Source organism: Camellia sinensis, chromosome 3 (assembly GCF_055761805.1).
Source record: "Camellia sinensis isolate YWXY chromosome 3, ASM5576180v1, whole genome shotgun sequence".
NCBI lineage: Eukaryota > Viridiplantae > Streptophyta > Magnoliopsida > Ericales > Theaceae > Camellia > Camellia sinensis.
Genome location: NC_138963.1, coordinates 173,069,633 through 173,095,378, shown reverse-complemented (window position 1 = coordinate 173,095,378; position 25,746 = coordinate 173,069,633). Strand labels below are relative to the sequence as shown.

The 25,746-nt window shown below is 36.6% G+C and overlaps 2 protein-coding genes across 2 annotated transcripts; both read right to left on the bottom strand.

The window, feature by feature from the left end:
• Positions 1-201: 201 nt before the first annotated feature.
• Positions 202-4,044, bottom strand: LOC114304866 (L10-interacting MYB domain-containing protein). Its single transcript, XM_028250013.2, has 2 exons — positions 3,670-4,044; positions 202-1,025 (listed from the first exon to the last, which is right to left on the bottom strand). Exons 1-2 carry the CDS (start codon positions 4,042-4,044, stop codon positions 396-398), a joined length of 1,005 nt encoding a protein of 334 aa, XP_028105814.2. The 3' UTR covers positions 202-395.
• A 9,073-nt stretch (positions 4,045-13,117) lies between these two features.
• LOC145822030 (uncharacterized) lies at positions 13,118-14,533 on the bottom strand. The gene is made up of 2 exons (XM_082918602.1): positions 14,287-14,533; positions 13,118-13,671 (listed from the first exon to the last, which is right to left on the bottom strand). The coding sequence occupies exons 1-2, from the start codon at positions 14,531-14,533 to the stop codon at positions 13,118-13,120; spliced, it is 801 nt and encodes a 266-aa protein (XP_082774728.1).
• Between the last annotated feature and the right edge of the window lie 11,213 nt (positions 14,534-25,746).

Here is a 25,746-nt window from a genome sequence, read left to right as displayed (position 1 = left end):
GTTCCAACCTATACAAACAATTCGGTCAGTTTATATAAACAATTCGGGCAACACACATGTTCCACCCTATATAAACAATTCGTGGAAAACCAATGGCACCTGGGCAATACATAAACAATTCAGCAAAATTAAACACTTCCATGTAGCCATTATAGCATAACAAAACAAAATATAAAATATAAAATAGAAGGTCCAAGGTTTAATCCAACCCTGCAGCCATTATAGCATAACAAAACATAAAATACCACAAACATATCCCCATTTTAATTCTTAAGGTTCCCCATGCCCAAACCATCTTCAAACCACAATTCAACTAAAATTAAACACAACAAACGAAAAAAAAACAGTTCAGAATTCAACTGAAATTATAAATCAAAGTCCTTCATTTAGCAGATTTAAAATCGAGCTCCTTCATTTCGCAGCAAACTCGCAAGAGTGACACCCCCACTCCTATCTTTGTCTTCTTTCTTCGCTCGTAGCCACCCAATTATGCCTCGGTCCGTGGGAATACTCATTACCATTTCCCGATTGTTCGGAACCTCCATAAGCATGACTCCAAAATGGAGAAGTTCATCTTCAGGCTCTAGTCCCTGTATTTCGTACAGCCGTCCAACAGCCTGTCCCATAGTAATACTATGGCCCCCGACGACATGGTTGACAGTTAATTCCTTGCTCTGAGTCTTCACAGAATTTAGCAAGTCGTCCATGCTGCTTGCCAACGCTTCAGCCCCCGTAATGCGCTTGTTTTGCAATGTTTTCCCCGAGGAATGCTTCCGCTTACTTCCACTAGCTGTGGCATTGATGTGCGCAGAGTTCATCATGGCTGCCATTTCCGATGCGCGTAGGTCATTGCTGTCACTTGAAAATTCTGGACTGTCCGACTCTCCGTCCAACTCCATTGCGTTACGAGTCTCGCCGGGTGTCCATGCATTTTTTCCCGTAGCCGCAGCGCCAGTGAAGACGCGCTCCATCAAGTCCGGATGGTCCAAGGTTTTGGTTCTGAACTTGCAACATACATTGTCAATCTGTAAATCAACACAATGTAACTAGCATTAGCCTACTGTCATTGAGTAAAATGCAATGCAACATGGTGCATAAATCAGTAAAGTTTGTTAATGTTATAACAATGGTTGACAGTAATGTGAAGTATGTTGCAATGAACATATTGATAAAAAAAAACAAGAATCTTGTCAAGTATGATGATTGCTGCCAATCAAATAAAAGTGAAGAACAACATATATTAAATTATTTTCTACTATGCATTTGGGTAGGAGGAAATTTTTGTGCGAAACTTATAATAGTTGACTACTTCATGATATACTTAAATATTGCTGAAAAAGTTGTCATGTTGATATGGGTTATACAAGGAATTTATTTTCTTGCATTTGTCACTACTCTCATATTGAATAAATGCAAGTGAAGTTTCAGTTTTTTTTTGTTTTTTTTTTTTTCTGCCTCACACTTTCCACCACTTTCATCCTAATCAATCTCAACCCAAGAGAGATAAATAAAAGACTAGATATGTTGGTCAACTGATATAAAAGAGTAATCTGTGTGTTGTCTATCACAATTGAAGAGCATCTATCAAGGAAATATGGTTTCAAGTCCATTGGAATTCATGTAGAATGGTGTCCCAAGCTGAAAGTTATGACACAGATTGGTAGAAGGAGCATCATAGTGCCAAGGATGTGTTTTTACCCTTCCTCCACATTAGTTAAATCTCATATGCTTTTGTGAGTCTCTCTAACTGTTTTATTATTATCTACTATTTCCACTTTCTTCATTACTCTCTTCTATAGTCCAACATATTAAAAGAAAACCAACTTGAACCAAACAATCAATACAACTATTTACTGATTTTTTTATTTGTTTTTTTTCGGAAGTTCAGTCAATTCTAAACTCATTATTTGTCTTATAACAATGTGCATTTTACAAGGCAAAATGTTATCTTCCACCAAGATTTTTTATTGGTACATGGGACTATCTGATCAACTACTTGAAGGATCAATCTTCATTTCTAGTAGAGTTTCATAGGCTTTTCTGTTTCATATTTGTGCTGCATCCCTTTCTTTATCAGTAATAGAAAATTCTATCTTTTCATTCTTCTCATAAAGCTACATTATCTCTCCATTTTTTAGTTCATACAGATGGGATCGAACTATACTACACTGTAAAGGAAAGCAGCAAAATAAGAACAGGTACATTTTTTAGTTCAATAGACAAGATGTGTGCCACAAATAAATGGAAAACAAGAACAGGTACATTAGGTCATCCTGTTCCAAAATTGTGTGCCACAAATAAATGGTTTTTGTTATACAACAAGTCCTTATGTTTTGGGTCTTCAACCTACTTCATATGGAAAGTGAGCTAACACCAATTTATTGATGTTTTCCAACTATTTACAGGTATAAAAATATAACAAAAAAAGAAATTGGTGCATGAGGAACAGCATTCTTTGTCAAAATTTACATGAGGAACAGCATTCTTTCCTGAATAAAAATCTACACAAGAAATTTCAGTCCAGAATTCTTTGTCAAAATTTTATTTCAGATCAAATGAATTTATCAGGATTCTAGGCCAAGTAATATTTCAGAATTCATTTCAGTCCAGAATTTTAGATTTCATTTGATTGCAGAATTCTTTTTCAGCAACAAGAAATCATTTCAGTCCAACGCTTTCATTCCAGAATTGAAGAATATAAGAATTCTTTTCATTTCATAATTCATTTCAATTCTGAATATCTTCATCTGATTTCAGAATTTCATTAACATTAAAAGAAACATAATTATCATGTCAGTTTAATAAGTTTTTTATGCTAACTTCAATTATCATGTGATTATCTTTTGATTTTGAGTGTTGCTATGTTGTACTTCAAACATTTTTAAAGTGCTCTGCATACACAGCAAAATGTGGCTGTATCATTCAGTATCTGTGAAACAGAATTCTAAAATATTTTCCTTCTTTTGTCACCTGCAAATGATTTCCACTAGCACCTTATAATTGTTAGAATATTTAAATACAAAAAAAATACGTTTCATATATTTAATAAATCAGTTACAAAATTTATTTCAATAATCAATACCAATATGAAACCATCCATTATGAGCTTTATTGCAGATCGTTTCTATTTATTTGTATTCATAAGACTTTGTTAGGTGGTTACTATTTTACTATATATATATATATATATATATGATAGTCCTCTTACTGACCTGTCAATTTGGGATCCAATTCGAGATTTTTCTTAGGAGTTATTGGGACGGAATTGGAATGTAATAATATTGATTCATATAGAAACAAAAGTCGCCTTTAATTACTATTCTTGTCCCTCTATTGTTCTACCATCTTAATAATGTTAAATAATACTTTCATTTTTTTTGGGCAACTCTGATTCATGACTTGGTCCAAGTCTTCTAGTGGTTGGACGAGAGACACTGCAAGTTTAACACTTTAACACTTTCACAATGCTGAAGAAAATCATTTTGACAGACAACACAACTCTAATTTAAATTCTAGTTGCTATCAGATTTTATGTTATAGTTATCATAATATTAGGTAAAGTTAGAAAATTGAATGTTTTAAACTACACTGGACAGCATGATACACATACAAAAATTGAGATATTAGTTATGCAATAACGGACACGAAAAAGAAAATATAAACCGTTACCTTTTCCATTTTAGCCCACCAATCAGCCGAAGCATTGAACAGCCCAGTTACTTGGTCAAAGCCAATTCCAGTTGGGCCTTTCCGGCAATCCATTAGCTTACACCACGCACGCCACTCGGTCTTCAACAGATTGTACCTGTTTTTAAGTTGTTTGAGGGAATGCAGCCGCCCAGTTGCTGCCTCAAATGTCTTAGACAACGAACGGTACCCGTTTGGAGTGATTGACATGTGTGGCCGGTTTCCTGCTTCAATTTCCTTCACAACCAGTTCCAATAAAATCCGTGTCGACTCCCCATCCCAAGTTGCTTTATGATAGGGTTGTTGGCGTTTCCCTTTTCCGGAAGGGGTACGAGGCGTAGATCGATGTGACGCCATGCGACTAACAATAGTGTGACACGGGAACCAACATAAAAATATGTATACACTAACAATTGTGCGTATTACCAATATGAGGAACACAATTTTATGTCAGAAATGTGGTGTTAGACAGAAAATATAGCCCAATAGATTCATTTAAAGACATTACTACTTGAAACAAAAACAAACAGTAGCGGAATTAGATGGAAAATACATGTTTACGAACAAAACAGACATTCATAATTTTTTTTCAGCCACAAACCATAATGCGCTTAACAAAATTAAGGTACGGTTGCTACCATTGTTACATATCTCACATCCGAAACAGCAAAATAATGACGACGATGCAAAGGACACATGTCACTACTGTAAGTACACGCAAAGTTTGTTCAATGTCACGGAAACGACCCTCAAAACGAGTGACATTCTGTGTGTCATTCTCAGCTGCCCTTTGGCGCCTAAATTCGTCACACCACCCAATCCAACTGACACACGGCTGAGGTTAAAAAAAAAAATTAGTAACGGTTTAAGAAGGAAATGTAAAAGGAAACGTGCTTGTACTCACCACTCCACGAGGGCATTGGTAGTACGCACGACCAGGGTTTCTTGCAGAACGGGAAATCTTTACAACACAGTGTCCGTACCCACATGCACACATACGGGCTGGTTCTGTTGATGTGGCAGTTGACATAAATGAGGCCATGGTTTCTTTCGTGACTTTTTTCGGGACATGACAAGCACAACAAGAGTAGGTCAATGGGTGTGACACTTTTGTTAAGGACATAAATTTGTTATACGAAAATGGGTAACAAAATGGACCAACCCCCCCCCCCCCCCACATCACATTTAAATCCCGGAATACCAATGGTCACCCCTTCTTTTAACCAAATATGTATATATTAATAAATAAAAAAATCAACTTGAAAAGGAAAATATACCAAACTCTCCAGGATATTACCAAAAGTGGTTGATCACTCAAACATCATGCAAGGCAATAAATCCATGTTATGAAGTCAAGGGAAGGCTAAAACGCAATGTGTTTGGCTAGTACATCTAAAGTAAAATAGTGCTACAATTTCTCAGAAAATATGTTTGGCTACTACATCTAAAATTTTGAACTCACTATCTCCTAATTTACCTTAATCAAAAGATTCATTAAAAAGTTATTAATTTTAGGATTCCGACATCACAAAAAACATTTTAATCCTTACCATATATAAATAATGTATCCCTATTTTTCAGGAAATCCTAAAGACCACAAAAATTTTAAAATAAAGTTTGTGCATATGAGAGCACATGGATCTGATATCCATGGTTTCTGATTGGTTGTCATGGTGTGATCCATCACACAAAATTATACCATTCCAATCCCATTCCATAATCCTATACTGTGCACATGAAGCAATGAAACTATGGTTGGTGATTTAAGAACTATCGGATTTACATCATTACACGCTCTCATCATGAATCACAATGCTAAAAAACTTTAGGCCTCGAGGCCTAAGCCACTGAAGCAGTGGCTGTAAGCCCCGATTTGAAAGAGGCCCCATACTTTCTTTCTCAAATAGAAAAGAGTAAAGCCATGCAACCTTAGCAGAAGACCCAACACTTAACAAAGAGCAAATTAAAAAATAAATTTAAAAGTAATTGGTTTGTTCAATCATGAAAATCAACTATGGCATAGATACAAAAAGAAAGTTTACAGGTGCAAGTGGTGAGACAAATTGAAAACGGAAAAATAAAGTGGTGAGACATTTTTTTTTAGGGGAGACAAACAAAGAGCAAACGAAAAGGAAATTTTTTTTAGAAGACAAATTGAAATTGGCAAGTGGTGAGACACACACACACACATACAGACACAGAGACACACACAAACACACAGAGACACACACACAGAGACACACAGAGAGACAGAGTTCATCCATATACAAAAAAACAGAGCATACAAGTCATGGTTATCAGATCCACACCTCCCCCCCACCAAAAACCCGGTAATTTGTAAAGTGGTGTCAGTAGTTCAAAGGAAGCCCTAAAACCCCAAACATGGCAGTGTGTAGGGTAGTTCCTGAAAAAATTGCCCAAATCTGAATTCCACCGACAGATTGAAATATGGAAGTGGTCAGACAAAGCGCGAGACACATACACACAGACACAGTGCGACAGAGAGAGAGAGAGAGACAAAGTTCATACATATATCACAAACAGACCATACGAGTCATGGTTACATTCCGAAACAGAAACAAGAGATGCTGAAGAGAGAGAGAGAGAGAGAGAGAGAGAGAGAGAGAGAGAAGAAGAGCATACCTGCGGCTGGAGGAATCGTCAGGGGATGGTCTGCATCTCCGTCGGCCTTCCCGGACTGTCGTCGTCGCTTCGTTTTTCTTTCTCTTCAGATCAGAGCTTCTACTATCTTCTGGCGTTGAACGACGAACCCTCTTCATGTTGATGTAGCTGAATAGCTGAAGGTAGTACACCCTCTCTGATAATAGCTCTGAAACGATTCGTAGCTCTGAAATGATTCCCATCAGTGTTTGACATAAAGGGAGGGTGAAAACGGAATAACGAAAATCAATGAGGGGCAAAACGGTCTTTTTACACCGCATCTGCCACCCATCACGTGAAGCTACTGTACATAGGCGTGTAGGGTGAAATTTATAGACTTTTTGGCTTTTTTAGTAACTTTTTGGCTTTTTGGCTAAAAATGTAAGTTGCCAAACGAGGCCTAAGGCTAAGTTTGGGAAGACTAAAAAAGTGTACTTCTTGTCTTTTTGGACTAGAAAATTGAGGTTGAAAATATGAATGCTTGGGTTAACTTTTTGACTTTTTATTGAAAAATGTTTAATAAAAAATTGTAAAAATTGATTTGTAGGGAAAAATTTGTATTGGGAGTTGTGCAGCCGTAATTATTGATTTTTGATGAATAGTATTAACTTTTTAACTTTTTGAGTAACTTTTTGACTTTTTAACTTTTTTAAAAGTATCCAAACTTGGCCTAAACAAATTTGATAGTATTATGCCAATTATTTGAGTGTGAACTTTAAGGCCACGTGAACCTAGCAATTATTTGATGGTATTATTATGTGGTCCTTTGGCAATATATGGTAAAAAGCTGCGTTTGCAGCTTGGAAAAAAAGAAAGGTGATACATATAAAATTACAATTATACCTTTTATATTATTTAGAGTTATATACATGGATAAAAATATAAATTTTTTAAATTGAGTGAGATAGTTTGATCATTTTATTATGATATGACATCATAAATAAATATTAACCAAAAAATTCAAAAGTAACTTTTTACTAACTTTTCAAATCACTTTTCAAAAAAACTAAAAAACTTGATAAAAAGCAATAAATCAGCTTTTTACTAACTTCTCAAAACATCCTTATATATTATTATTTATCATTTGATATTTATTATATCGTCTCTTTTGTAATCTTAATAAAAAATATTGAGCCTAATATTTTTAATCAATAAAAATAAAATTATGACACTGAATTTGCACCAACACTACTACATAATTTTTCCTTGAATCTATGTTCTTAAGAATCTGCCAATTATGTTATGGACAACCTATGTTGTTTTGTAATGGCATATGTTTAAAATATAGATTCAAGGCATACAATACTTTTAGGCCAAGTTTGGCTACAAAGGAAAAAGTGCACTTATTTCATCTTTTTATCTTTTTTGGGTCACATCAATCAACATCTCCTCTCTACTTTTTCTACACATAATACAAAAAAAGTCAAAAAGTGCACTTATTTAGTCTTTCCAATTTAAAACTTAAAAAATTATTAAAAAAATTTAAAAACTTATAATTTATACTAAAAAGTCAAAAAATTATTTTTTTTTCTCTACTTTTTGCACATCTTTTTGTAAGGTATGTTTGGTTTGGTTTTGGGAAAGTAGTTTTTAAAAATTGGTTTTGGGAAGAGAATTTAGAAATTTTTTTGGTTTGTTTGGTTGTGTATTTTGAAAGTAGTTTTGGAGTTTAGGAGTTTGGAATGATTTGATATTTTGTTATAATTGAGTAGATGTGTGTGAGAGAAAAGTGATTGAAAATGAGAGAGGAGAGAGAAAAAGTGATTGATTGATAAGTAAGAGGGAGAAAGTGATTTTTAAAATTGTTTTGAAAAATTTACAAACCAAACAAATTTTTTTAAATTTTTTTTCCAGAATCACTCTAGAAATCCAAACAAAACATATTGATTAAATTTTTTTTACCTTATATTTTAGCCAAAAAATCAAAAATTACTAAAATAATATTTTCCCAAACAAGGCCTTAAGTTACTTTTTCGATATGACTATTGATCATATTTTTTTAATTTTTAAATTACTTTTCATTTAAATTTACTAGAGATATCTTGTCATTTTTAAAGATTTGGAGGTATTATTTGCACCAGAAATTAAATTCATTTTGGAATGATACTTTTATGCCCCTCAAAGTTAACACAAGTAGTTTTGAATGCTTGCATAGACGAAATTATAGTCACAAATAATTCTTAAAATTTGAAAAAGTATTCAAAATTTTCTTTGCAAATAAAAAAAAAAATGGATAAGTTTTAAACTATCAAAACAAAAGAAAAATACCACTTCATCAAAAAAATAAAAAAAGAGAGAGTAAAATGACATCTCTCATTGAATACTAAAAAGGCTTCCTCATTACATTTATATTACACATCTTTCATTCTCTCTGTGACGATAAAAAATAAAATAAAAAAGTCTGTATTAACATTATTTTGGTAGTGAAGGTTATACATTTTAAATAAAAAGTTATAATATCGAAAAAATTAGTGTAAAACATTTATGCAAAGCTCAATTAAAATTTTGACCTTTCATCTCATGTAGACTTGAACTTTCTTTGATTTTGAACTATTAAAACGTCTATGGCAAAACGTCCCTTTGAACAAATCTTGTATTGTGGGGTTGCCTATTTAAATAAATAATACATATCAGGCATTCTTTTGTAAAGATTCTTTTCGATCACTTAAAATTTTTAATTTTTATAATTAGTATATCACCCGTGCTTTGTACAATATTAAACAATAATTAATAAATTTACGCTGTCAAAGGTATAAACACCTATGCACTCCCTCACAAAAATTATTTAGTCTATTCAAATTGATACAAAGATTTTTGAACTCTTTTTTTTTTTTTTTTTTTTGATACATGCCAAACACATTTTAGCACTATTTAGTTTCTTAACATTTTAATCAAAAAGATAATATCCCAAACATGGCATGAGTTACACAATTTTTTTAGTTTATTTTATTTTTTGTCCTACGTATTCAAAAAAAAAAAAAAAAAAAAAAAAATCAATTGGTAAAATTAAAAAAATAATAATTTTTTTAAAATTACAAAAAGTATACTTTCGGTCAAGTATAATTACATTATCAACGAAATTTTGTAATTATAATTCATCCTATCATAATTTATCAAGTGATATAACAATCTCATCTTCTTCTTTTGTTTTTGTCTCTTTTCCTCTCTCCCACTCACCTTTTATCTCTCTTTATTTTTAAGGCGGTGTGGCAAAAAAATTAAAATAAAATATTTAAATTTTTATATTTATTTCAATAAATACATTAAGAAAATTTTTCTCGTATTAGTAAAATTTGGTTTCCCAATTGATAGAGTATGATAAATTTACATGGGACTTATGTGCAGATCTTAATAAATGGACCTATTGTACAATATCCTATGATAATTAATGGTGCTTTTCACCAAACACTATTAAAAATGCCACTAATTATTAATTTTCAGCAACAGATTGAAAATTTTGTCACAAAAAATGTTACTAATTATAAGTTTTAACAACAGTTTAAAAAAATCGTTACAAAAAGTCACTAATTTTTAACTTTTAGCAGCAGTTTGAAAAATTCGTCACAAAAAAAATTGTAAGTTTTAGCAACAATTTATAAAAATCGTAACAAAAAAATGTAACTAATTATCAATTTTTAACGACATATGCAAAAAATAGTCACAAAAAATTATTTTTAGCAATGATTTTATTAGGACTTATTTTCAATAAGACTTGATAGGAATTAAATTTCAAATATTAGGATCTATTGATAGTTTATCCTAGGGGTGTTCGCAGTTTAGTTGCGGCTGGGAAACCTCTAAACCACCATCCGTCCGCCGGACGGGCGGATTAGAAAAAATTAATCCGGATCCGTCCGTCGAATTGACAGATGAGGATTGAGCGGATTAGCGGATGAAAATGAATTGGTTTGGCAGTTTAAACATTTACAAAAAAACAACTTGTCAACATTTTTTTTGGATAGCAATCCAACTCAACATAACTAAAAGATTATCAAGTAAATTGTCAAATACCAATAATAAATACATATAAGAAAATCATGTATTATCAAAACTATTTCATTACTTTTTTTATTCAAAAACTATTTAATTTGATTTTTTTTAAATGACAAAATTAAGCCTTATATTTTTCACACAAAAATATCAAATATCAACTCTTGCCATTTGATAAAAGGATTTACAAAATGAAAATAAATTGAAAACATAACAGAATATCTAAACTCTTTTTCAATTAAAAACACAAATAGAATATCTAAACAAATTGAAAATACAAAATCTTACAAATTACTAGGGGTGCCCGCAATTTGGCAATTTAGTTGCGGCCAAAAGAACCTCAAATCTTGTCACGCCCCAAAATTTAGATAATTAAATATTAAATTAGGACTAAACCCCAATCAATATTCCATCATCCAAATCCTAGGGGTGAAACAAAAAAAAAACTAAATGACAACCAAACCATCCACCATAATTTCATAACTATCTAATACCTCCAACATTAAAGTAACAATAAATAGTCAAAATAACTTAAATAATGTATGGTTACAAACCATGTCAAATTATCTCAATACTAAAGTCATAAAAAAAATAATAAATACATAAATTAATATCAACCCTAAGCTCAAGAAAATAAAAGAAATCCAAAAGACATGTCCAACAACTATAATTATTCCATGTCACCACTGTAGGCCCAACTAATCCTGCAAAGGAAGTTTGGCTGCGCTGAAACAAAATGCACTCGAATTGCCAAGAGACAAAATGGGCCAGTATACAGGAATATTGGTATAAGTACAAGATTTAACACCCACGTGTCTACCAGACACAAACAAAAATACATTTAATTTTTGTTACGGGACAAGACAAGTAGTTCCATTCGCACCGAGACGAATGGGTAGTTTACCGAGATACGGTGTCATTTAGTTTCTTGCCGTACACAACGAAATATCAATTGAGTATAAAATAAACAAAATATAAATAAAAATATGGTGGGTCAGCCCTGCATAAAAAGTTAGTAAGACCCACCATCCTGAAAAAAAAATAAAGTTAGTATAATTTAATGCTAAATAATTTGCTGAATAAGTATAAAAATATACCGTTTCATGCTTAAATAATTCGAATTGACCAAAACTCAAAGAACAAAAGTTGTACAGAATCCAATTTCCTAAAAGACCACATGGACGAATTTAGTAGAAACTGAACAGATTGAGAGAAAAACTTAATAGAATATCCTAATCTAATTTCGATCGAAAAATCTGAAACTGAAAACGAAAAGAAACTGTTGTAAGATGAATTTTTTTGGAAAAGTTCAAAACACGAAAAGTGTTCAGAATAATGGTTTACTAAATTTTGAGCGAAACCAATAAAAATGAGCTCGTTTCGTGGGTTAAAATAGTCTCTAAAATCTACATTACTAAAATGAATCAAAACTACAATAACCAAGATCATCCGATTATAAGTTGTAATTGATCTTTTTAATAAAAATTTAAAACACAAAAGTTGTCTAGAATCACGTATACATGCCTCTACTCAAATTTCATAATTTATCAAGGTCGTTTACTATTTTCAACCTATACGAATCAATACAATACACACTATAACAATAAACTCATAATTAAATTCTTTGTACCTTAACTCCACCACTTCGGTCCTCCACTTCCGACCTACACATATATCCCATTTGTCTCCCGTATACCTAACACCGCTCTGAAGCCAAACTTGTACGGGGATATCGTCCCGAGTTTGACACATACTCCTCGAATGGTTAGCATATACGTACGCGCGTAAATCAAAGTACTTGTCCACTCATGAAAACGAGACAACAATATACATATACAAAACATCTCACTCATGAGAACAAACATAACAATGCCAAGTCTAAGGCATTCAAATAATTCTCATAATCCTCACTTTTTTTTATACACTCTTTCTCACTAACACTCAAATAAAACAACAATCCATGAAGTCATAGTGGAGTGTAAGAAATTTATCTATGGATTCCTAATTTATTTTAATTTTATATAACCCTGTGTGTGATTACAACCATAAAATAAATCCATATAAAAATTCTAAACCTTACATACACAACTGATCAAAATAATTAAATTTAATCAATCATCTAAAAGCCCTAAACCTTACATACACAACTGATCAAAATAATTAAAATCAATCAATCAATCATCTTTATGTAAATACAAAATCAAACTAACATCCAATAAATATAAATAAATAAATAAATAAATAAAAACAATTAATTAAACATAAATCAAGAGAAGTAGGTTTTGTACTCACAATATTATTTTGAAGATCAAAAAATTATTTGAAGAACTAATGGAGCCACCAAAACAAAACCCTAATTTTTTTCTTCTTTTTTCTTTTCGCCTCTCCCTCTCCCTCTCCCTCTCCCTCTCTCTCGGCGCCGTAGCTTCTGCTTTGTTTTCTCTTTTTCCTTAATTGAGTTTATAACCTAAACACTTGTTGTATAACCTAATAGTTTTTATATTATAATATAAATACAACATAATTAAAACATAAATAAATATGATATATATTTTATATATATGTATAAAATATATAAATATTTGAATTACTTATATATAATTGATTATCACATTAAATTAATTAAATGCCACATTAAATTCTCATAAATTCACACAATTAATAAAGCCAAACATAAAATAAAGTAATAATAAATAAGTAATGACCTACGAAAAATTAGGATCGCTACAATATACACACCTCAAAAGAATCTCGTCCCGAGATTCGATAAGAGAGAGTACTAAGCAAAAAGTTCCGAGTGCATATGCCGAATTTTCTCTTCCAATTCCCAAGTGATATCATTCTCATCCTCGTTCCATTGCACTTTAACCAAGTTCACTTTCTTGCGTCGCAATTGTTTTACATCCCGATCTAGAATAATAACCGGGCGCACCACATATGTTAGATCGTCACTAATCTCCAACACTTTTGGTGATGTTACTTGGGAAGGGTCTTGCACACACTTCCGCAATAAAGATACATGGAACACATTGTGAATCATAGCTAAAGCATGTGGTAGAACTAATTTGTAAGCCACATTGCCAATCCTCTTAGTGATCTCATATGGCCCCACAAATCTAGGTGTCAACTTTCCCTTCTTTTCGAACCGCATAATACCCTTCATCGGCGAGATCTTCAAAAACACAAAATCTCTAACATTCAACTCAACCCCTTCACATTTTCTATCAACATAACTCTTCTGACGACTCTGTGCAATCCTAATATTTTCCCAAATAATATTCACCTTCTCTGTGGTCTCTCTCACCAACTCTGGCCCTAACAATTGCTCATCTCCTACCTCCATCCAACAAGCAGGTGATCGACATGGCCTCCCATACAAAGCCTCAAAAGGTGCCATCCCGATACTGGAGTGATAACTATTATTATAAGCAAACTCCACCAATGGCAAGTGTTCTTCCCAACTACCACCAAGATCGAGGACACAAGCTCTTAACATATCTTCCAAGATCTGATTTACCTGCTCAGTTTGCCCATTCGTCTGAGGATGATAAGCCGTGCTCAAGTCTAACCTAGCACCCAAAGCATACTGAAAACTCTCCCAAAACTCTGCCACAAACAACAGATTATGATTCGAAACTATAGAAACTGGTGCACCATAAAGTCGCACCACCTTCCGAATATACAACCTTGCTAGTTTATCCCCAGTTCGGTGACCACTGATAGAAATAAAATGAGCAGACTTGGTGAGTCGATCCACTATCACCCAAATAGATTCATTGCCTTGCTTACACCGCGACAATCCATCCACGAAATCCGTAGAGATGTACTCTCATTTCCAAGTAGGGATCTCGAGAGGCTGCAAAAGTCCAAACGGTCGTTGGTGTTCTGCCTTAACTTGTTGGCACACATAACATCGAGAAAAATACTCTCCTACATCTTTCTTCATACCTTCCCGCCAAAACGTCCTCTTCAGGTCATGATACATCTTAGTCCCACTAGGATGAATGGTATATCGGAACCTATGGGCATCATCCATAATCTCTTTCCTCAATTCAACAATATTAGGTACACACAACCTGCCCTTGAATCGCAATCCCTCATCTGAGTCCACAGACCAATTAGTAGGACAATCATCGATCAAATCCACTACAAGATCATTGAGCTTGTTGATGAGAAACCCATCTAAATTTTGCATCTGACGAACTTTACCCAGTAACGTCGGCTGTACGGTCAAACTATCAATCTATGCCCTCTCGGCACTCTCTATTGGTTTAACATCATGCATCGAAATTAACTCCAAGGACTTTCATTCCTGAATCATCAAAGAAGCTATAATCCCATGTTGTCGACTATGTGCATCTACGACCACATTTCCTTTCCCTGGATGGTAAAGGATCTTGAAATCATAACTATTGACGAATTCAACCCACCTCTGTTATCTCATGTTGAAATTTTTTTGAGAAAAAAGATATTTGAGGCTCTTGTGATCTGTGTACAACTCAAAGCGCTCCCCAAACAAGTAGTGTCACCACACTTTCAATACGAAAACAACTACTGTCAACTCTAAGTCATGAGTAGCGTATCGTCTCTCATGAGGTTTTAACTGTCGAGAAGCATAAGATACAACCTTTTGATGTTGCATCAACACACATCACATCCCAGTTCCACTTGCATCAGTAAACACTACTAATTTTTCCCCTTGTACTAGTATAGTTAACACCGGTGTTGTAGTCAACCGTTGCTTTAACTCCTGAAAAGCTTTCTCACAACCATCTATCCATACAAACTTCACATTCTTGCGGGTCAACTTGGTCATGGGTATTGCAATAGTGGAAAACTTCTCTATAAATCTCTTGTAATAACCGACTAATCCTAAAAAACTTCTCACCTTTGTACGGTTCGTAGGCAGCTTTCATTCTTTGACCGCAACAACTTTCTTAGGATCTACCGCTATTCCCTGATTGGACACAACTGTGGACATCCCATTTTTTACCGACCTTAAGACTTAGACGTCATAATTGAGCGCTCGGTGATTGCGCATGTTGTGCACGTTTCGAGGTTTCGGAGTTCTTGGTTGAAAGCCTCGCCTCCGGACCTCGGGACCCTTTGTACTTTGACTCGATCCGCGGACCAAGGCTTGTTTTCTCTTCCCAGAGGGAGGGAGAGGTCTTATAGACCATCTCTCAGTGGTCGTAGGCTACTTTTCATGGTCGTAGGCTACTGTTCCCATTTGGAGACTAGTTTCCGATTTTCAAAGCCGTCGGCCGTGCGCCTCGGCTCGGTACCGCTTAATATTCTCCGTTTGGCATGGTTTTTGGAACACACCTTGTTTCCTCTATCTAGAGGGACACTGTGGTCCAGGAGACCACTTTTTTTATCGTACGCCACTTTTGATGCTCGGCAGCTGGTTTTTGGGGCTCCCGGCCGCGCGTCTTGCCTCCCGAACCCTCTTCTTGCATCCGTTTTGGTTTGGCTTGGGTACAAACCTTACTTTCCTTGTTTGGAAAGTGGTACAAGGGTGGAAGACCAGCTTTTTCCTTGGAGACAGACCACTTTGCTTCCCGCCAGCCAATTTTCTGGTCGGGAAACTGGTTTTCTTGGTCTATGGGCCACATTTTCTGGTTTCCCACCCCACCATTGGCTTGCTTTCAGTGTGGAGACCACCTTTTCCCCTGGCCGACCACTTTTTGCCTGGGAAACCACTTTGGGTGGTCGGCCGACCACTAAAAGTAACAAGCCGACCACCTTTTCTGGTCAACAGCTTTCCCCCTGTTTTGGCAGACTGTATGGATGCCAGCTGTGCCAGCTGGAGGGCACAGACTGTGTCCTCCATACACGTGTATGGAGGGATTGCATCCAAGTTTAGCTTCTCCAAGAAGCTTGAACCCTTTGTTTTTTTATAAGAGAGGCTCTCCCTCTCCATTCCAGAGGTTCTGAGTTTTGCCTAAGGAACAAGTGTATATCTCCCTCTATATGTCTATATTTGGTGCCTAAAGTGTGTGTTGTTCTTCACCTTTACACTACAACTCTTAACCACACACCCCACCATTGAACTAAGGCTCTTGGAGGACCTTTTTGGAGGTTGAAAAGCTGGTTTTTTGTTCAGAAAACCTGCTGGTTTTGCTGAGCTTCAAGGGTAACCCCTTTTCTCCCCTTTTAAGCTTTGTCTTGATCATTCTCTTAGCCATACTTGCATGCTTATTTGAGCTTTGTTTTCAACTGAAAAAAAGCTTCATTTTTGAGCACTTAACATGTTTGTTTAAGGCCTTTTGGGTGTTGAGGGTCTCCTACCCTCTTGCATGCCTTGTTTGGTCTTGTTTTGTGCCATGCCTTAGGGCCTTTGAGCTAATCCTTGCTTGGCCTTTTAGCCACTGAAATCCAGTGTATTTTTAGTGGTTGCAATGTGGTTTTGAGGTCCTAAATCAGAGAGGGGTGACCCTCTCTCTTTTTGTCTTGTTTACTTGCATTTTGGCCTATCAAATGAACAGACATTTTCATACTTTCAAGGCTTGGTTCAGGCACTTTTTGGTGACTTTTAGGGCTTGCCTAGACTCTGTCCATGGTTGGTTTGGTCACCCTTGGCATGCTTCTCATATGTGTAGTGTATTCCCATTTATGGCTCATCAAGGTAACATGTCAATCTAGCATGTTTTAGCTCTATTTCAGTGGGTTTTTGGTCATCATTTGACCTATCATGGCTCTATTTTTGGCTGGTTTAGTAGCCTCTCACATGCTCCATGTGCTTGTAGTGTAAATCCTGTTTATTAGCTTGGAATGCATGATGTTTTGGCCCACCATTCTAGCATATTTTGGCCATGCTCCAACATGATTTTGTTCATATTTTGGACTGTCTTAGCTCTATTTTGAGGCTCCTTGGTCAAATGATGCTTGCCATGCATGCTTGTAGTGTAATATACTTCACTAGCTTTTGATGCTTGAGCCTTTCAACATGCATTGCGTGAGTTGTTTGCATGATTTGAAGTCATTTTGTATGCCATTTTAGTGCTGGAACACATGCCATTGTACTCCATGTTGCATCCTTTCAATGCTTTTGGAAAATTGTGTTTTGTGCCTTAGGCTTGGGCCCTTGCATTGTGTATGCTTGTATGTGTTTTGTTGCCTTGATTTCATCACCATTGGCCACTGATTTGGACATGGTTGAGGCCTATCCATCTTGGTTTAAGTCCATTGTGTATTGAGTATGCCATGTGGTTCATAGCATTGAGTATGTCATGTTGTTGCATGATTGATCATTATACTTGTGCATGCCATTTTCATCGCATTATGTATGTTAGTTACCATGTGCATTGTGTATGCAAGCGTCATGAGCATTGTGTATGCCATGTAATTCATAGCGTTGTGTATGCTAGTTGCATGTTTGCATGTCCATCCCTTGGATGTTTTCATGTCTAAGTTGTATCGCATTAGGTTGCATACTTGAGGTCGCTTTATGCATGACATGTTTGCTGCATTATGTTTGGGATAGGAGTTAGCCCAAACACGGGAAACGAGGGGCATTTCATACTCGAAGTGATGCAACGTGTCTCAATTCCCGGTTGCCGACACTCTTGACTATACATGATGGAGTTTTAGGCTTTACGGGTTCATATGTGCATTCATTTCATATTGAGTTGCGCAATTCGGCTCCTCAGCCATCATGCATTGAGATACTTGATCGATGGCCCGAGAATCGAGAACTATACTCCCTTGAGCTCATGTAATGATAGGGAGGATGGTTGTGCACACATGCGTTGCAAATACTTTGCCATGCCCCTCTCTTGCCCTCTGTTACAGAAAACCAAAAACCAGCAGCAAAAACTGGTCGGCCGACCAGATAATGTGGCTGGGCAACCACTTTTTCTGGTTTTCACCACAAAAACTGGTCGGCCGGTGGTCTCCAAGGCCAATATCTGGTGGGCCGCATCCCTACAGATTCCCAAGGTGGATTTTCATCTCTCTAGAGCTTGGTGCAAGTTTCTGAGATCAATTGAAAACAGAGGGAAGTCGGGGCGTCGCGAGGGATTTCCGAAGAAGGCGACTCGAGCATGCATGCATCATTTGTCATCCAAAGCAGAGCTAAGGCAGCCTACATCATATAGTTTATACGCTTATTTAATTGCTAACTTAGTTAATTTGTTAATTAGTTAGAGTTGTGTAATAATTAGCTGTAGCTTGTTATTCATTATGTTGTGTAATAACTAGTTTAATTAGATTAGCTTAGATTAGCTAGTCGGTTCTGTATTGTTCATTCGGACCCGCCGTCAAGAGGGCCAACTGTTGTAATAAGTGTGCATGTATGTGATACATGTCTCCCAACCCCCATTTTATTCTCCCTTTTATTTGCTAGCTTTCGATGGTTAGTTTTAGGGCATATTTGGATTAGCATCCTTATGTTTGCATGCGTGCATCCATTCATCCGTATTGCATGCACCGGGCTCGGCGCATCATACTAACTGCATTGTATTTCAATTCATGTTTGAATCCATATATCAAGTTGCATTTCGCATGACATTTTAGAATAGCCGAGCCTATCTTAGTTGTATTTTGCATGTGTTGCATTAGGCATGACATAGCTAGGATCATGCATGATTACTAACTATCTTTTGTTTTGGCTCGGAGTACTCAGTAAGTATTTATGCTTTAGCATCCTTGCATGTGTGTGAGTGACTGCCATAATAGCATGCTTGCCATGAGCCTAACTACTTATGTGATATAACTGCCCGAATGCCTGTGGGTGAAGGTTGGATTATTTAAATTGGAACAATTCATTGATTGCGAGTTTTAAGCCCACTTGAGAGTGGCAAATCACCATATTTTCTAAGCCCACTTGAGGGTGGCAAAATTCGCATTTTAGCCTACTTGCGAGTAGCAAACCGCTTTCAAAAATAAACATGAGATGTTTTGTTCCAACTTAGGCGATCTAGTCTATACTTGTCACGACCCGAACCCGCCCCTATGGGTTAAGGCCATAACCGGCCAGTAATCACGAGATTACCTACGGCCTCAAACCAAATAAGACAAAACTCATCAGAGTAAATGGGCCAAACGGAAGCAAATTTAAAGCTTTGTCCATAGAGCCATGCTTATATGCACATCATAACATTCCATACATACGTATGTTAATAACTCACAACAGAAAGTATAGTAACATTAAGTTTTATATAGACAGGATCATTCAAATCTAAGTCAGCCAAAACAAAGCTATATACAGACGTACATCAAAGTCCTCGCCAACATGACAAAATAACATAGAATGGCAAAAGGGTGAAGACGTGTCTCGTGCGTGAGACGCAAGGGCTGACTCTTCAAAACCTTAGTTGTTCCATACAGACTTCACTGGGGCTGGGTTTGGACTTCTCTTGGCTTACCTACAAACACATGAATGAGCGTGAGCGAAAACTCAGTGAATAATATCAAATAAAGAATATACATTGGAACAATATACATCAAACGGCCTTGGGCCCAATTTATATTTCTACTAATACATACATAGATAGACATATGTAAGTTAAGTAACTGCGATTCCAAACATATCATACGGCCTTGGGCCCAATTCATTAGTGTCAAACTGTTATTTATGTCAAAATGTTATTCGTGTCAAACTGGCCTTTGGCCTTTTCAAACTTCCATATCAAACTGGCCTTTAGACCTACAAACTTCCATTCATGTCAATCTGGCCTCTGGCCCATTCATGCATGTCAAACTTTCATTTGTGTCAAAATGGCCTTTGGCCCAACCATTTACGTCAATCGGCCTTTGACCCAATCATTTATGTCAATCGGCCTTCGGCCCAATCATTCATATCAATCGGCCTTCGGCCTAATCATTCATGTCAATCGGCCTTCGGCCCAATTATTCATATCAATCGGCCTTCGGCCCAATCATTCATGTCAATCAGCCTTCGGTCCAATCATTTATTCTTGTCAAAACGACCTTAGGCCCATTCATTCATGTCAAAACGGCCTTCGGCCCATTCATTCATTCTTATCAAAACGGCCTCTGGCCCATTCATTTATTCTTATCAAAACGGTCTCTGGCCCATTCATTTATTCTAACAACCATTGTCCACCAAACGAATCAATGAACTTATAAGACTTACATAGAAGTAAGCAATTTGGACAACAACATAATTAATATATCTTTGTTAAGATATTACTCACAGTGATCGGCTCGTGGATTTGCCCTGAAGCTTGACCCTATACATCATATAACACATATGGGTCACAAACGATTCAATCCGTTCTTTAATTCACATATTCCTCTTTAGGCTTCATTCTTATCTCTTTAACTCAATTACAATGCTTAACGCATGCCTAAGAGTGCTTGCAAGTGAAAGAGAATGGAAAACAAAACACAGAACGATCACACAAAATTTTCAGAAACAGGGTCCCCGCTCGAGCGTGGACTTCCCCGCTCGAGCGGACCCATGAGGTCTGCAAAAGTACTGGTTATGTCATTTTTACGCTCGAGCGTGGAACTTGGACGCTTGAGCGGAAGTCCATCTTACATAGCTCCCCGTTCGAGCGTGGACTTCCCCGCTCGAGCGGACATCATGGTCTGCAGAAAATACTAGGAGCACGAAATTCACGCTCGAGCGGTGGTTTTCCCGCTCGAGCGGACATCAAATTTCTGGGTTTTCCAGAATGTGTTCTTGAGCTCAAAGCGACCTCCAAAGGTTCCAAACTCATAATCTCAGCTCAAACTTCACATATTCATGTACTAACATGGTACAAACACTAAATTACAACATAATGGAGCTCAATTTCACAGAATAATCACATGCATGGCTCAAATTACACTAAACTCATTTTCATCATAACATATTCATGTATTCAAAGCTCTTATCCTCATAAATTGTACATGCATGTGATGTATCACTCTCATTCTCAACTTAGATGATACAAATGGTGATCATAACATGAGCTTTAACCAAAACTCTACATGAATCATGTATTTCAAGCTCAAACATGCAAATTCAAAACAATTTCTTACATGCATGCATATATTGGCTCTCAATTCAACAAAACCAATTCAATTACATCATGCTCAATCAAATTCACGTTCTTGACCATTATTCCAATTTAAATTCACAAAATCACAACTAATATTCACAAATTCACTCACCTAAGAGCTTCAAACACCCAAGCTCTAGTCAATTCTTGAGTTAAATCTTCAAATCCCGAAGCTTGAGCCAAAAATTACACAAGTCTCTCCCTTTCTCTCTCTAACAGCCGGCCTTCTCTCTTTCTAGAGAGTTGATTAGCCCAAATGAAGATAAAAGGAGGAAATTGAGTGTATAGTGCCTTTTCACATAAACCCCCACTAGCCACAATTTAATAATAAAAAATAATTGGGCACTAATTCGCCAAATAGTCAACTTAATCTGGTCTGAATCAATTTTTCAATTAAACTTCACCGTGGGCTCTAAAAATTATACCAATCACAATGGCGTAATCAATTTTGGTTTCGGTGGCCGATAAGGCCTTCAATTTAATTTTGAAAGCAGATAATCAAATAGATATTCCTACAGTAAACAGATAAAAATTCAAAACCACATATTTTCACATACTTGCACACAAAATCATATTAAACACATAATCAAACTCATAATAAGGACCAATTAGCTAATTACGGAATAGGGTTATCACAATACTTGTATGCTGTGCGTATCACATAGTAATTCTAGATTAATAACCGGAATAAGAGCACATGTGTTTTCAAAAATAAGATATCATGTTAGTAAAGGCCGATCTTTGATCGGACGAGCAGGGATGCTCATTGTATGACCTTCCCCTCTCGTACCCAAGTTCCCGAGCCGAGGCAACTTTGGTGATGACGGACACGTGGCCTTAGGCACGAGTCAGGGTTTCCTAAATTTCCCAAAAATAAAATATTTAGATGGCGACTCTGTATCTAGCAAAGCAGTTCATGTTTGACACTTCTTTCTAAAATTCAGTTTTTCAAAACGATTTGCCGGATTTGGACTCTTTGGTGATTTATCAATCTCGCATTGCACTTTGCAAGATCAGATTAAGAACCGTGACACTTGAGTCCGAACTGTAGTGAGCCTAATGAACAAAACGGGATTTTCCCCCCGTGACGTTCGGGCGCGTCTACAACAACATTCCCCAAAAATCGAACTTCTTTCTCCCAAAAGTGACACTTACTGAACTTAGCGTATAATTGTTGCTCCCTCAAAGTCTGCAATACAACTTTCAAGTGTTCACTGTGTTTCTCCTCATTCTTAGAATATACCAGGATATTATCTATGAAGATAATCACAAACTTATCTAGATACGGTTGAAAAATTCTGTTAATCAAGTCCATGAAATAGGCAGGAGCATTTGCCAAAACAAAAGGCATTACAGGAAATTCATACAACCCATACTGGGTCCGAAAAGCAGTAAGCGGTATACTTTTCTCTGACACACCCATCTGATGGTAATCCGTTTTGAGATCAAACTGAGAAAACATGGCTGTCCCCTTCAACTAATCAAACAAGTCATCAATTCTAGGTAGCGGATACTTATTTTTGATAGTCACCTTGTTTAGCTCTCTGTAATCTATGCACATACGGAGAGTGATATCTTTCTTGGAGACAAAGATCGCAGGTGCTCCCCACGGGGAGCTACTTGAACGAATGAACCCTTTCTGAATCATCTCTTCCAGTTGCTTTTTCATCTCTACAAGCTCCTTAGGCGCCATTCTATATGCCGCCTTAGAAATCGGTGCAGTTCCCAGCACTAGGTCAATACGAAATTTTACTACTTGTCGAGGTGGAGGTCTAAGTATCTCCTGAAATACATCCTCAAACTCACGCACCACATCTACCTCACTAATATCCTGCTTAGGGATTTCTACTGAGCATAGAAAACTCGTCATCACCGGCTCTTCTCCATCGCTAGAAGTGTGGGTAAGTCGTGGCATATCAAGAATATCTATATTTACAGTCCTTCCAGCACAATCTAGAGTCATAAAGTGTTTTCGCAGCCAATCCATACCCAAAATAATTACAAGCCCCTCAAACCCTAACACAATTAGGTCTGCATACAAGACTTTACCTACAAAGTCAATCTCAAAATCTTTACACATCTCCTAAAGATTAACTGCCCCTCCTAAAGGGGTCTCAACACGAATAGGTCTAGACAATGAGGTAGTTACAATATGTTCTCTTTCTACAAACTGTCTAGATATAAAAGAATGAGAGGCACCAATATCAAAGTACTCTAATGGGTTCTTGAAAGAGATTAAAAGTACCTTGCACTTTGTCAGTTTGTGGCATCACTACAAATGCCCTGGCTGGAGCTGTCTGACCCTGTCGCGTCTGCTGTATCTGAGGGCAATCCTTGATTACATGCCCCAACTGCTGACACCCAAAACACTTCCTATTGATCAGTTAAGGTGCTACTGGTCGGATCGGTGGGGGCCCCTCTAATTGAGGTACGGGATGACGATAACCCAACTGTGGTACTTGTTGCCGTTGTCCTCGATAACCCTAAGGGCGTGGACCACCTTGTCTCTGATAATAGTGCCCCTGGGGCTGGAAATTGCCCTAAGGCCGGAAATTACCCTGAGGTCTAAAATTTCCCTGACTACCCTGTTGCTGTGGCCTCTGAAACTGCTGACCCTTATGCCTTTGATCATAGGGTCGGTATCTGTTCCCATCCCGCTGCTGTAAGTGACTCCCCCTAGAAGTCTCTCCGACCTGGCCTTTCCTTCTTTAAACTGCTTCTCCTTTTCCTCATACTTCAGTGCCAAGTCAAGAACTCTGTCAAACGGTTCAGCATCAAAGGGAATAAGGGACTTAGATAGATAATGATTCAATCCCTTAATAAACTTCTGATTCTTCTTCTTCTGCGTGTCGACGAAGTAAGGGGCATAATGCGACAACTCATTAAACTTGGTGACATACTCAATCACTGTTCTACCCTCTTGAGTCAATTTCAAAAATTCATTACTCAGGTGAGACCGAATAGCAGCAGGAACAAACTTTCGGTCAAAACAAGTCTTGAAATCTGCCCAAGTCAAAGTCGTCATGTCTAGACCCTCATTCCACGAGCTCTACCAAAATAGGGCTGCTCCCTCAAGCTGATGTGTCGCTAACTCCTGTTTTTGGATCTCGGTGAGCTGTATACGACCAAACACCATCTCATATTTCTGAACCCAAGCGTCAGCTGCAATGGGTCCTCCATCCCCAGAGAATTTTTGACCTTCCAAAAAACCAAAGTCTTTGTTTCTCTTTGCAAATGGATCACCCTGCTGGCCTTGATTATTGTTCTGAACAACCTGAAGTAACCGAGCCATCATCTCCCCCACATTAACCTGCACCGTATTGGTTGCCTCGGTAGCAGTCGTCGCTGTCGCTGCCGCTGCCGCTGCGTTAGCAGTTGTTTCTTCCCCTGTGCCATTAGGCTTAACGCTTCTCAAATTATACCTTCCAGCCACCACCTTCAAGTTAAACACACAAAAATTTGTTCATAAGAACTTAGAATAAATTTAACCACCAACCTAAACCAGCTAACCCATGTTTCCACAATCCGAGGATCACCTAAACTCTCACAAGTCTAGGGTAACTTAGGGCTCTGATATCAAACTGTTACATCCCAAAATTTAGACAATTAAATATTAAATTAGGACTAAACCCCAATCAATATTCTATCATCCAAATCTTAGGGGTGAAACAAAAAAAAAAAACTAAATACCAACCAAATCATCCACCATAATCTCATAACTGTCCAATACCTCCAACATTAAAGTAATAATAAATAGTCAAAATAACTTAAATAATGTATGGTTACAAACCATGCCAAATTATCCCAATACTAAAGTCATAAAAAAAATAATAAATACATAAATTAATATCAACCTTAAGCTCAAGAAAACAAAAGAAATCCAAGAGACATGTCCAACAACTATAGTTATTCCACGTCACCACCGTAGCCCCAACTAATCTTACAAAGGAAGTTCGGCTACGCTCAAACAGAACGCACCCGAGTTGCCAAGAGACAAAACGGGTCAGTATACAGGTATACTGGTATGAGTATAAGATTTAACACCCACGTATTTACTAGACACAAACAAAAATACATTTAATTCTTGTTATGGGACAAGACAAGTAGTTCCATTCGCACTAAAATGAATGGATAGTTTCCCAAGATATAGTGGCATTTAGTTTCTTGCCGTACACAACGAAATATAAATTGAGTATAAAATAAACAAAATATAAATAAAAATATGGTGGATCAGCCCTGCATAAAAAGTTAGTAAGACCCACTATCCTGAAAAAAAAATTAAGTTAGTATAATTTAATCCTAAGTAATTTGTTGAAGAAGTATAAAAATAAAACGGAGGACGTATTTCAAAATAGATCATTAAATTTAGGATTTCTCAAATCTTTTATCAAACGGA